The sequence below is a fragment of the Archocentrus centrarchus genome, chromosome 7 (genome assembly GCF_007364275.1).
Source record: "Archocentrus centrarchus isolate MPI-CPG fArcCen1 chromosome 7, fArcCen1, whole genome shotgun sequence".
Classification (NCBI taxonomy): Eukaryota; Metazoa; Chordata; class Actinopteri; order Cichliformes; family Cichlidae; genus Archocentrus; species Archocentrus centrarchus.
In genome coordinates, this window is record NC_044352.1 from 21,293,267 (window position 1) to 21,307,125 (window position 13,859).

Genomic DNA, 13,859 nt, shown 5'->3' on the forward strand with positions numbered 1-13,859 from the left:
CCCTCTCTACATTTCAGTCAAAGATTTCATATTATTGAGAGTTGGTGAACGGGAAGAGTTCTGCAGCAAGACATGCAGGTATGCATGCAGTGTAAATACAACACAGTCCACTGAAGCAGAAGTAACCTGCCTGCTCTTTTTTTAATTTATTTATTTTTCCTGTGGGAGGAGCAGATGTCAGCCTTAAGGTTGGGCCTTTATATCAGCAAATCCCCATGGGCTGTGGGTGGTGGGGTTTGTTTTATGGAGACTGAGAAACACATTTTCTTCATGCACAGCTGTGTGACAGATACGGTAAGGAGCTATTACAGAGCACACAAAAAATAATGTAGATTTATAGTGGATCTTTATTCACATCAATAGGAGTACACAAACATTATGAACACATCTCAGTATATTAAAACACAAGCTGCAGCTTCCAGAGTGACCACATAAATTGAATTAACATCTCTCTAAAACTAAATGGAAATATTACCTTCATAAAGTTAATACTGCTGTCTGGGGAGGTTCAAGATGCGCTCTCTTACATCTGTTACATCTAATGAACTGACTAATAAGGCATTCCGAATGAAAATGCAAAATATGCCCTCTGTCTTGCCACCTTCCGTGAGATGTTCACTCTGTTGTTGTTGTGAAAAAGTCAGTCATTTTTAGGAGATAAAAATACACTGAAGCCATTGCAGAATAATCCCTGCTGTCAGCAGCTGATTGCTACCAGAACAGCAGAAACCTAATTTATTTACATGGAGACTATGAGGGTAACCAAATCATTGGGTTTCTCCAGATTTTTCTGCTGAATGTCACAAACGTTACGTATCTAAATGTAGGAATTAAGAACAATTCAATGATAGTTTGGAATAATTAAGCCATTAAACAAATGACGACAGATTGTCAGAGTAGGTGTGTGTGTGTGTGTGTGAGTGTACGTGTGTGTGTTTTTAAAAAAAATTTCCTTATAACCCTTATAACGCCAATTTAACAAGCAGTTCTGCCTGACCTTGCAAGCCAGTACACAGCAGTGAAATGTAAATACATACTTTTTTGGCTAAAACAGAGCTAGCAATAAATTATGCATGACACAAGCTATGGACAATAAGACAAACACTGAAGCATGAATAAGAATAAGTTGATGAAATGAGATGAAATGCCTCTGCTGTCTAATCACCGGCATCTAGAATATTTTTGCATATTATTCCCCAAAGTATGTCAGAGTCTGATTAGTGGCATCCAAACTGTTGTGTGAGGACCAATCGGTCCCAACCCAGTTTCTTTGTGTGGAGCGGTGATGAGTGATGCACAGTCAGAATTCAAAAGCACAGCGTTTAGTATGCAAGCTGTGCATAGTGAATTATAATGTACCCAGCTATAGAATTAGACCTGATTATTAATTCTTTCTATTACAACACTGGCTCCTGACACCCTCCAAAATCACTGAGCCGACATCAAAGAAGCCACAACATCTTCTCCCACAGAGAGCTGAAACTACATGTTTGACCCAGTTTTCTTTTACTCATCAGGACCTGCTTTTCCAAATTGTCTCTTCAAAGGAATATCGCAGAAAAATGGGCTGCGACTTAAAAGACCCATCCTGAAGCAATAAATGCACAAGAGGCCACATCAAGTCCTTTGATTCTGGTTTGACCACTCCTCTTAAGCAGATTAGATTGAGAGTTTTGTCATTAACCCACATCTTTTTTACCGCGCCTCTCCTTCCATTTCCTTTTATTTCTTCTCTCATCTATGCAGACGCTCCCTAACTGATGCCGCTCTCCTATTTTTCCATCTAATTATATTCTTTTACTTTCACAGATTCTTCACCGGTTTCCTCTGTGTTGCCTTTGTATTCTGAACTGAGGAAGTATTCAGTGCTGCTGAGGTGAACAAGAACAAGAGTCTGATTTCAAAGGTACCTTCTGACTTGGGCTTTGAAAGCTGTAATTATTCAGATCCCACTGTATTCTTCTCAGTTCCTCTGAATATGAGGTGAGTTAATTGTATAGTGGGAGGCTTGTTTTTGCAGTAATAAGCATACTCCGTCATTCCACATTGTATTCTACTAATCATCACCCTTGTAGACTAATTAGAAATTTGTATTGAATACCTAATAGAACAAAAAAGCATCAATATTTAATGTGGAAGCTGTGATCAAGCAGTGATGTTACTGTACGAGCTGCTGTCAAACATCTTCTTCATTATTGCCATCAAGCTGAAAAGGGAACTGAGTATTTTTCCTCATGATCTAGAACTGATACATTTCTAGATCTGCAGTAACCGCACAGCCACAAGTATAAATTGAGACTCATCAGGAATGTTTTTTCAAGGATAGCATTTGCTACCAACACCAATTTAGCACTTAAGACAACAGGATGTGGGTTCTTCACTTTTTACACATTTGTCTACAAATAGATCTGCTTATAATTCTGTGATGTTGCGTGGGCTGTTGGAAAAATGTACTGCAAAACCATCTGTGGGAGGAGCTGAAAAGCTTTCATCCAAGTCAAGCACTGATCATCGAGCTGGGCGGGGATGTTGAGTGAATATTAAAAATGTCAACATGCCACTTGAATTACATTTCTAGCCTTTATATTTTGAGAGAAGCAGAGAGGGGGCACTCTCTGCTCCTTGCGTTTTCATGTGGGGTGAAGAGCTGTGGGAAACACAGCAGAGAATTTGATAACCTCAGTATTTTCTGCACTGTAATCTTATTTGGGGCTGGTGTTGGATGACTGTGAGATCCTCTCCCCACACAGCTGCATTAGGGAGCCTGCAGTTTGGGTTTAGCTTTTTTTTTTTTTTTTTTTTTTTTTTCTGACGTGGAACTCCTCTTCACGTTTTAGCACCTAACACACGCACACTCACATAGGCCGGATTAGGAAACAAAAACACACAGGGGAATCCCCTATTAGGGTCAAACAAAAATAGTATGACCAGAAATATATTTTTAAAATGATTCAAACAGCAATCTACATGAACCCATATATGGAGGGAATATGAATACTGATACCTCCTGTAAATTTGAAGCTTTAGCAAAGCGAGATTAGCTGAGTTCAGCATAAAGACAGATCACGTGTCTCAGTTTGGATACTTAGATTGTTAAACTTCCATGTAAGTCACTATATAGACTACATACTTTCTTGTGAAGTCTGTGAGGTTTAACAGGTTAGTGTCAAATCAAAGAAAGCAAGATGTGTATTTACCAGAAGTGATGATTGCGACATTTAACCATGACTTTTGCAATAGCTGATACAATTTGTTGATTCTCTGACCACACATATGTTACTGAATTCTTCTGCAGTGAAGATTATGATTTAAAATACACCACACAGTGTTGTCATCATTGCTGCACTGGTAACATCTGGCTTGTGGTCCCTCACCTTTTCCTATGAAGTAAAACACGTACCAACACCTGTAATGTTTATTATTAGATACAACATCCCTAGATTATTACACTAGTTAACACAAAGTATAATGTATAATGTAAAATGTATTGAGCTTTAGAGGTGCTGTTTGACAGATTTTGTTCTCATATATACCAGTGTTCAGCTGAGCCAACAGGCATCTACAAAAGCAAGAGAAAAGGTGAACTCTCAAAATATACATATATTCATATGTAACCAAAGCCATTCTCTTTTTCAGTGCGTACAGTAAATACTGCCTTTTTGTCAAAGATACACACAGGTGTCCTATGACGTTAATCCCTGGATGGTTGTGGGAATACTGGATCATGAGAGTAAACAGAATTTTTGAAATAACACTAAACTTTAGCGTTATCCTCACGGATGTTTTTGGACTATAACAATAGATGACTGATTGGTGCCCTTCTTCTTCTGCAGTTCAGTGAAATGTGTTTTTGAAAAAGAATCAATCCTGAGAGATGAGAGAAATCTTGCAGTTGCTGAATTAGTTCTTATTTTAGATTCTCAACGTCAGCTTAAAAGGTTTTTGGGTGCTTTTAGATGAGGTGAGTCATGTTGGACGCCTCTGATTTGCATTAAAAAAAAAAAAACTTAATGCAAAAGAGGAGAGGCCAACTTGAATGCTTACAATATTCACTTAAATTGAAGCACTTAAATTACAGATCCTCTGGACAAATAACAGATACAGGATGGGTTGCTGGTGCTGTACATATATAAGATAAAGTGCTGTAATTACAAGATAATTAACAGGAGACCATGGTTTGTGTGCCCTTTTCAAGATTCATTTTTGCACTTACTGGTTTCCACTCACTGTCACTGTTCACAAATAACTTTAAAGAGCACCTAGAGAGTTTCCTGAAAGGTCCCGAGCAAACATTCATATATGAACCTTTGGTAGTGAGATCAGGTTTGTATAAATTGGTCTAAATAAAGGGTCCAAGCTTTTTTTTTGTAAACTAATATCGCATAAATAATTGCTCTCATCCATAATGACCAGTTCATTCAAGCATTCACAGTGGAGGTTATTGGAAAAACTAGTAGAGTCAGGAGCTACAAATTATTACTATGAAAATATGTTGTACCATTGCTTATCTTATGTCTGTTCATGACTACAAGCACATACATACACAAATCATAAACAAATTATGGCCCATGTTTGCATAGAGAGCGCTATCCATCACAGGACATACAGGATTAAGCCACTTCTCTCTAAATACAACATCACCTTCTTTCTCACATTTGCATGCTTTGACACACAGCAACTGTGTGTGTTGTAAACTATTACTATTACTATTGTATTACTATTACTATTACTATTGATTATTAAAACATGATCCCAGAGTAGAAATATGGTTGCAACAACATCATAAGCCTGGACTGGGACTGGACATCTCACCATCACTGGGATATCTCAGGCAATAATGTCAGCGTGGCTCTTTCAGCTGCCTGAAGCAGTAGTAGTGGAAGTAGTGGAAGTTGAGTGATACAGCAGGACAATAACACTGAGCATCAAAGGAAGAAAATAAACTTTTGCAGTGGCCCAGTCAGACCTCAGAGTTCAGCCCAATCCTGTCAAATGACCTCAAGAGAGGCGTTCACAGCAGACATCCTCAGATTATAGCTGAGGCAAGTAGTTCTGTCAGGAAGGATGCTACAAAATGCCTGTTTCAGTTTATTGATGCCAAATTGGCTTGGACCAGTTAACTCTGAGGGTTCAATACGTTTTCCCATGAGCACTGCGAATATTTAATGGCTGTGTTCAGTAAAGGCCCAAAGGTTTTTTCTTGGATGAAGACTGGATGACATTTTATGACCAAACTCAGAGGAGGCAGCTGCAAATCATACAATTCAAAAAGTGTGATTTCACAACTTTAGCAGACTTTTCAATAGTTTTCCAATAAAAAGTCACAGCACATAATCTCTGTAAAAATTAATGTTTTTTTCTAGCTGTGTGTCAGGAAAAGAAGAAATTTAGAGAAAAAAATGTTCTTGCTGTGTTATTAAAGACCAAAAGGTCAACACATGACAACAGCACCCACATAGCAAGTTTGTATTATGTAATGTATATACTTGCAGAAGTTTGGAAATATTATTATAGTGTGAAGTGGAAAATTAAACATAAATGGAGGAAGCTTAAATTTTGCAGGCACTAGGCAATGTACAGTAAACCAACACTCTAACATTTAAATAGTCATTTTTTTTCAAATAAAATAAAATAATAAGTAAACTCCATTGTAAAATGCAGATTATATTTATAAAGTATTGCTGCTGTTGAGTGATTACTACTCCTGATGACACCAAGGTCATGTCCTTGTGAGCGATTCAGCTAATTTGGTTGTTTCAGCTGTCCACATTGTCTTCATGATGAGTTTTTTTTGTTGTTGTTGTGGTTTTAGGGTCATTTAATGGTTTTGGATTTGGCATATTTAAAGTGTATCTCTTTCTGTCAAAAACTGTAATTAAATAAATAATAATAACTAGAGTTAAAAGAAATTTTCAATGATATTTAGGCATCAAAACATCCCAGGCTTGATTGTATGAGGACTTTTATATGATATCATACAGCACGCTGCCAAGCTAGCTGCTGACATTTTTCATTTTCACCTTGTCAGCTCATTCTTCAAGTGAGAGTGGTGGCAAATTTCCCGGGCATATTGTGGGTCAGAAGCAGGTGAGCGGCTGTGGAGTAGGCTGAATGACGTGGAGCACCCAGCTGGCAGCTCAGAGGAGCTCTTACACCAAATGATGGTGCCCACAGTTGTTTTCCCTGAGTGTAAACAGGAAATCAAAACATATTAAAGCACTTTCATTCAGTATATGATTATGTACAGCAGCTAAGCCACAGTGAGTCTTAATGGTGAGGACTACAGCCAGCTTAACTGTACTTTTGTAACATGTAATCTAAAATCTGGATCACATGGATAATGTAAAATTTAATAATGGCAAATGCATTTCTCCTACAATCAAATGTGCAGTATTTATTTCCATGAAATCATCTTTTTAATGTTATCAAATATATTATTTAGGAATTAGTAAATTCTTTGGAAGACCTCGTCCTCTGGTGTGCAACGGTCTGCAGTAATAACTTTAATAAGATCACATTTGTATTAATTTTATAGAGGAAACAGGCTGAGAGTTTCTATGGAACTTATTAGCAAGCTTCAGTGTTTTGTTTCTTTTTTCAGCTTTTTTTTTCTTCAGGAAGGGCATTTGGGGTAAATACTCTACCTAATCAAACATACAAAGCATACATTTCTTTCTCCCTTTTTCTCTAGTTGGTGTCTGACCTTCTTTCCTGTGCATCTTTGCTGATTTGAAGCCTTAAGACTGAAGTTCACCAGAAGCCCACACACAGACAAGTACCTACACTCTGACTCCCTCCACCCACTAGAACATAAACTTGGGGCAATTAGGCCCTTGCAACACAGAGCAGAAAACGTTCCCTCCAAGGCAGAAGGGAAAGAAAAGGAACACACACGTAAAGAAAGCTATTAAAAAATGTGGTTATCCCAACTGAGCCTTCATCATATCAGTGAAGATGTGTAAGAAGGTCAGACACCAACTAGGGGAAAAGAGAATGGCAAACAGAACCTTGTGATCCTTTGTGTAGCAGGTTTGTCAGAAAAACTCAGGAGAATTTTCTCCAAGCATGACATCCCAGTGTGCTTCAGACCCAGCCACACTCCAAGACAAAAACTGGTTCATCCCAAGGACGAAATTCCTAAACACAAACTAAGCAGCATAGTGTAACAACAGGTGACCTCAATAGGTCACAATGATAGGGTGGGGCGAGGTCTCACAAAGGTTTCACCCGAAATCCCTGATGGTAATGACCCACGCCTTTTCTCACACCTTGGCTCATGTGATGATGCATATGAACAATAGTCGGTCAATGACCACCTCCAAGGGAACATCCCTCACTAGGATTTAAATACCTGGGACTCGTCACCTTTTGGTTTTAGAACTGAAGAAGCCTCTTGGACGAGAGCTAAAATGTCTAAAAACTTTAAAGAAGTCCACTCACCTTTTTTCAAGCTCATGAGGAGCAATTGAAAGTATCTTTTTTCTTCTTTTCAGAGAATTTCCAGGTAAATCACAGATTCTCAAATCTACTTCCAGTAGCTGCGATAGGTTTGATGCTGCTCTGGTGCCTGCCTGATTGTCCAGAATGTGAGTATTTACTTCTCTCATATTTCATTTTCACTGAAAGTATTCTGATCAGCACAGCCCAGGCTATCCACAGTGTTTAGTTTTCCTAAAGCTTCACTCATTCTAACACTGCGATTTTATTACAAATTTTGATTTGTCTGAGCACAGAACAGTTTAACACTTTGCCTCAGTCCATTTTAAATTAGCTCTGGCACTGAGAAGATAGTGGAATTTCCATAATGTGGCTCCTTTTTGCATGATAGAGCTTTAACTTGCATTTGTGGATGGCACGGTGAACTGTTTTCACAGACAGTGATTTCTGGAAGAGTTCCTGAGCCCATGCTGTGAGTTCCACGACAGAACCATTGCTGTTTTTAATGCGGTGTCACCTGAGGGCCTGAAGATCATGAGCATCCAATACTGATTTCAGATTTACTGATTTTCAGTCTTGCCCCTTACGCACAGAAATTTCTCCAAATTCCCTGAATCTGTTGATGGTATTATGTACTATGGATGATGAGATATTCAAAATCTTCACATTTTTATCTTGAGGAACATCATTCTGATCATTTCAGATTCAGTTTTTTGTATACTGAGGAACCTCTTCCCATCTTTACTTCTGAGAGGCTCTGCCTCTCTAAAATGCTCTTTTTTTAATACCCAATCATGTTACTTAGCTGTTGTCAATTAACCTAATTATCTGCAAAATGTTCCTCCTGCTGCTTCTTATTAGTCCCGATTACTTTACCAGCCTATTGTTGCCCCCAGATTTTCAAATCGCCACATTCTGTTTTTATTTTTATTTATGTTTTACCCAGCATCCCAATTTTTTTTTGAATTGGGGGTTTTACTAAGAATGTTTTTAAAAGTTAAGATTCATTGAATCTTATGTCCCATACTACTGAAGCACGCTGCATTACGTTGGCCACACATCCCCAGATGGCAAAATCTGACAAATGTTAACTGAAGCATTTCCTCATTTCCAACTGAGTGTACACTGCAGTGATGGCAACTGAATTGTAAGTATTTTGGGGTTGCTGAAAGTAATCCATTAAACATTTCACACTAGATAGTCTCTAGGAGACACAGAGGATGTTTGCTTCTCTAAACACTGACAGGATGCAGTAATGTTCTCAGTGAAGACAGCATAAGTGAACATGACCATGCCATCAGGGTGTCTCTGGAACTTGGTTTGCTGCTGCTAACCAAGGCTTGTCATAGAACTGACTGATGTGCAGTTGAAGCGTGCGTGCATGAGTGCGTGTGTGTGTGTGTGTGTGTGGGGGGGGGGGGGGGTGGGGGGGGTGGGGGGGGGGGTGTAATCTTGATATGTAAACATTCAGAATCTTGATTGTCCGCCATATCCACCCAAGTGAATTAGTTCATGCCATTTGTTCTATAATGATTGATTTCCTCAGCATTGCCATCACACATAACAACAGAAATTTCCCTCTGGGATCAATAAAGTATTTCTGATTCTGATTCTGATATGCTCGTTAAAATGTCCCTGGTGGGTCGCAAGCCAGTTGCTGCAACGGGTGCCTCCTTCCTTGCATATATTGGCTGACCTCTGTACATCATGCTGACAGTTTTCACCATGGTGCTCGTCACAGATTGAAATTCTCTTCAGTGAAATCCTGCTGACTGTTGGTCCCCCTGCCATCTCTGTCTCTCAGTGTGAATACTGGAGAATAGCATCACCCTGCTTTGCCGTTTGCTTCACTATGAATGTCAGCTGAAACAGGTACAGCAAGTTTTGCAGTGCTCCATTTGTGACACCTGCATATCCAACCCACACAGTTATTTCTGCCTGTCATGGTCAGAACTCACAATGCTGCCTACTGCTGACCTTTGAACCTTGGGGAGGTAACACAAGACACTTTCGGTTTGATGCAGTGTTTGGCTTCACAGACTTCTTTGTGTCTTGGGAAGAAACAGGGCAGGTTATTATGCCATGGGGATCTTGTTCCTGCTTCAGATATATCCATTTTCTGCAACCACTTAGAAAACTGCAAACGATTTTTTTTAAAAATAATGATCAATGGATCTAAATCAGTCACAAGGGTTCCAATTTTATATCCCATTAGTTTTCCAGATAGGGCTTGCCTCAAGCTCAGAGCAGAGGCCTTTGAAGTCTGAAGGATATATTTATAATGACCTGAATATTTATTTTTGTTACAAATTTATCCTTCCAGGATGTGTTTCTTAGTATGTGGCTCAGGGGTAAAACCAGATAAGTGGGTTTAGTATTGTGTGCCTTCATATGTATAATACTGCACTTTCAATGACTTGTGTTCTGTGGCAGTTCACTGCTTCACGCCTTATCAGAACAATGAGCAAGTGACCAAGGTCTGTTAGTTTTCGTAAGGGCGTGGGAGAATGTGTGCATGGCGTTCTAGAGAGTTCAAATCACCTCTGCTCTACTTCTTTCGGACGGTCCTGCTGAAGGCTAGCACTATTTTATTTCTGCATGGAAAATGAAGCAGTCACACGCACCAAAGGAAAAAGATGGACGCCGGTATTTTCCCCTGAAACCAAGAAAGAAAATCTCAAAGGCACACAAAAGGCGAGAAAGATCGCGCAGCTATTTTCAGTGACTGCATTTCTGCTTTTGTTGAAAGCACCGCGAGGGAGAGAGAAAGGATGAGCGGAAACTGCGCCGCGCCGGAGCTGCGGTCATGCCAGCTTTTCTGTAGCAGGTAGCTTGTCATTGGCAGCGTTAAAACCTGCTATGTTAAAGTGAAAAACGTTGGCTGATGAAAACGAGGCGTATAAACCCCAGCACATGACAAGGATGCTGCTCTCAGGAGAAGCAGGTGTATTCTGCCAAGTGAAGGCGCAGGACGCAGAACGGGAACAACGCACAACAGCCTCAGGACCGTATCACCTGCTCCAAAGGAAAACACTTCATTCTTAGACATGCTGCTGCTTAACACGCTCGTTACCCTCAAAATAACGGGATTTTCTCTCAGCTTAGATGTGGTAGGTTAACCGAAGGATGAGGGTACCGTGAAACTGAGGGACGCATTTGGAAAATTCTGCACTGACAAAAAGAAAGTCAAGGATTACTCTTTTGGCTCCCTCACTAAAACAACTCATTCTTAATAAGTACAAAATTCCCTGCAAGGATGGCCGGGACACTTTTATCAGTGCAGTCACTCTACATAGGAATGGAGATGGTGATTGCTGTCGCGTCTGTAATCGGGAATGTGATGGTGGTTTGGGCGGTGAAGATTAATAAATCGTTGCGAGATACCACGTTTTGTTTCATCGTCTCCCTGGCTCTGGCGGATATTGCAGTGGGAGCACTCGTCATCCCTTTGGCCATTACTATCAGCATCGGACTTCAAACACACTTTTACAGCTGCCTGCTCGTGGCGTGCACAGTGCTGGTGCTGACGCAAAGTTCAATCCTGGCCCTCTTGGCTATTGCAATAGATCGCTATCTCAGGGTCAAGATCCCGACCAGGTATGGACTTTTTTTTTTCAACCCAACGGATAAAAATGAAGGACGGGATTGGTTCATGCGTTATTTGTGCAATGTGGGAAAGTGATGGTGATGAAAATGGGATAATGTTTGGGATGGTGACGGTTGTTGTATTCACCAGAAATGATAGCAGAAGTCAGCACAGTTCCAGTGCTGTTTTCCTGAGCATTGATTTCTGCATGGGTCTTCTTTCGCTACACAGGAAGCTTCCAGCCTGCCAGTGTTTTTTTTTTTTTATATATACATAGATACCTCTGTCTCCCTATGGCAGCTGAACAGAGCATGGTCGATCTACTAACAGCTTTAATTAGTCTTTCTCTCATCAGGATCTCTAATGCCTTGAAGAGTTGCACAGTGACACAGAAGTGGCCAGCTTTGGTGTCACTGATGTGCAGTCTTTGTATCTGGCACGAGTGGTTTGTCATGCTGAGCTAAAAGAAAAGCCTGAGCAGTGATGTTGAAAGGCTGAAAGGACAAGCCAAGCAGGAAAGGAAAATTAATTATGTGTGAACATTGTCTCTGGAAGCCTCAGACCTTTATCTCCTGTTAGACTCCACTAAGTCATCCAGGCTTACAGTAATACTTTCTCATCCGTTTTAACTTTGGACTTTTGCATGTGAAGTTGTGTCTGCCACAGCAACTCCTGCAGCAGCATCTGCTCGTCCTTCCTCGGGTTATGTAAAGTAGACATTTTCTCAGGAGTTGTCACTCGTTTCCAACACACATTATAGAGACTATAGTTAAGAATAAGCAAATAATGCATTATAACCTTTTTTTCATAAATTTTCATAAATTACATAACCTGCTGGTTGCATCACATGCTTTCTCAGCCTCCCTGTTTTTAGATCAGAACCTGATCTCTTCCAGGCTCAATGATTTTTATTTTTTGCTGCATGTCTAACACAGATCTAACTTAAGGTCTGTGTCCCTAATCAATACTCATCCAACACATGGCACCTGCTACGGCTGGGCTACATTGCAACCTCTTGTTTTGCTTCACGCTATCCGTAGGCAAAGGTCAGGGTGTGGTAACACTAGCATTTCCTTTACAGTCAAGACATCATAGATGGTAAATATTAACTACCAGTAATCTGAAAATGACTAATCACTGGCTTAACAGCATAAGCTGGATCAGATAAATGCTTTCATCCCCACCTAGGGGCAAGTGTCAGGTGGTGGCTCTGAAATTTTTTACTTATAATACAAGATAGCAGTAATAAGACATTTAAGCCTCTGCCTCTTTTACCTTCCTCTGCCTCTTGTTTCTTCTTCATAAAACACCTTAAATAATGAGAAAGCCTAACCTGAAAAGCCTTTAATATCCAAGTATGTAATAGCAATTTTTCATTTTTTAAAGCAATTTCTGGTTTTAATAAATCCATTAAAAGGTAGCAGTCTTCCAAAGGGCAAGTATTACCAATAAGGATCTCAGACGTATTTCAGGAGGTAATACGTGCTCCAAGGACCTGTTTACAAAGTGTCTTGGGGGTTGTGCTTTAAACGATTCTTATGAATCACACCTTTTGTCAGCCCAAGGACACTGACAAAATGAAAAATGAAGTAAAAAGAAGGAAACCATGACTGCCTTAACAATACCATGTGGGAAAGTGCTGACGTGATGCTGTGCTGTTTACTCCTGTAGGTACAAGCGAGTGGTGACCCCTCGGCGAGCGGCAGTGGCGGTCGTGATTTGCTGGACGGTAGCTTTTATTGTGGGGCTCACACCCATTTTTGGCTGGAACAACCTGAAACGCCTCAAGCACAACAGCTCCATCAGCTCTGACCTCATCATCACCTGCCAGTTTGAAAATGTCATCAGCATGGACTACATGGTCTATTTTAACTTCTTCGGCTGGGTGCTCCCACCTCTGCTGCTCATGCTGGTCATCTATGCAGAGATCTTCTACATGATCCACAAACAGCTTAACAATAAGAAACTGAACACCAGTCATGCGGATCCCAACAAGTACTATAACAAAGAGTTGAATCTTGCTAAATCTTTGGCTCTCGTCCTTTTTCTCTTTGCTGTGAGCTGGCTCCCCCTCCACATCATCAACTGCATCACACTCTTCTGTCCTGAGTGTGAGAAGCCCATAGCCTTCCTCTACATTGCCATCCTGCTCACCCACGGCAACTCTGCAGTAAACCCAATTGTCTATGCTTTCCGCATTAAGAAGTTCCGCTCAGCTTTCCGGAAAATCTGGCAGCAGTACTTCTGCTGCAAGGACACATCAGCTCTGGAGGCTCAGGCCAGTGACAGGAAAGAGATGCCAACGTTAGACCTACAGCAGGCAACACCGCCTCTGTCCCCTCATACGGAAATCCCTAAATCTCAGGCTTTGTCTGAGCCACAGCAACTCCAGAAGGCTGAATCACCTAAAGAGCATAAAGGACCGCCATCCTTCCTGGAGCAGAATGCAGTCTGAACACAGGATAGAGCTGATACCTGGAGAAGTAATGATCAGCTTGCAAAGCACTGGCTCTCTCCTCATCTAGCGAATAACATGCATTGTTTAACGGGGGTCAATGCTTAACAGAATGGGGCCTGTTAAATAACTGGAAGATAAATTATCTTTACTCAGGAGGCGTGTATATGCTGAAAGGTTGGTCAAATCTTAGTAACAAACTGAGAACATTGAGCTTTAACTGTTTTATTCATAATGGTGAAACAGTTGGCGTGAGCATTACAAAATCCGCAATATAATTTATTGTGGCTGGTCAGTATGAGATTATGAGATGCTACAACTTTCTTGAACATTTATCTATTCAGTAGAACAGGTGACTCTTGCTGCTGTATAACTGTGTGT

At 40.4% G+C, this 13,859-nt stretch overlaps 1 protein-coding gene across 1 annotated transcript; it reads left to right on the forward strand.

Moving 5' to 3' along the window:
- The first annotated feature begins 10,377 nt into the window (after nucleotides 1-10,377).
- Nucleotides 10,378-13,613, forward strand: adora1b (adenosine A1 receptor b). The gene is made up of 2 exons (XM_030734143.1): nucleotides 10,378-11,034; nucleotides 12,695-13,613. The coding sequence occupies exons 1-2, from the start codon at nucleotides 10,694-10,696 to the stop codon at nucleotides 13,476-13,478; spliced, it is 1,125 nt and encodes a 374-aa protein (XP_030590003.1). The 5' UTR covers nucleotides 10,378-10,693; the 3' UTR covers nucleotides 13,479-13,613.
- Nucleotides 13,614-13,859: the final 246 nt, after the last annotated feature.

Excerpts from the sequence above, each read along its gene's own strand:
- adora1b (XM_030734143.1), top strand. The coding sequence starts at position 10,694 with ATGGCCGGGACACTTTTATCAGTGCAGTCACTCTACATAGGAATGGAG. Across the intron at positions 11,035-12,694 it reads AGGGTCAAGATCCCGACCAG|GTACAAGCGAGTGGTGACCC; the intron begins GTATGGACTTTT and ends TTACTCCTGTAG.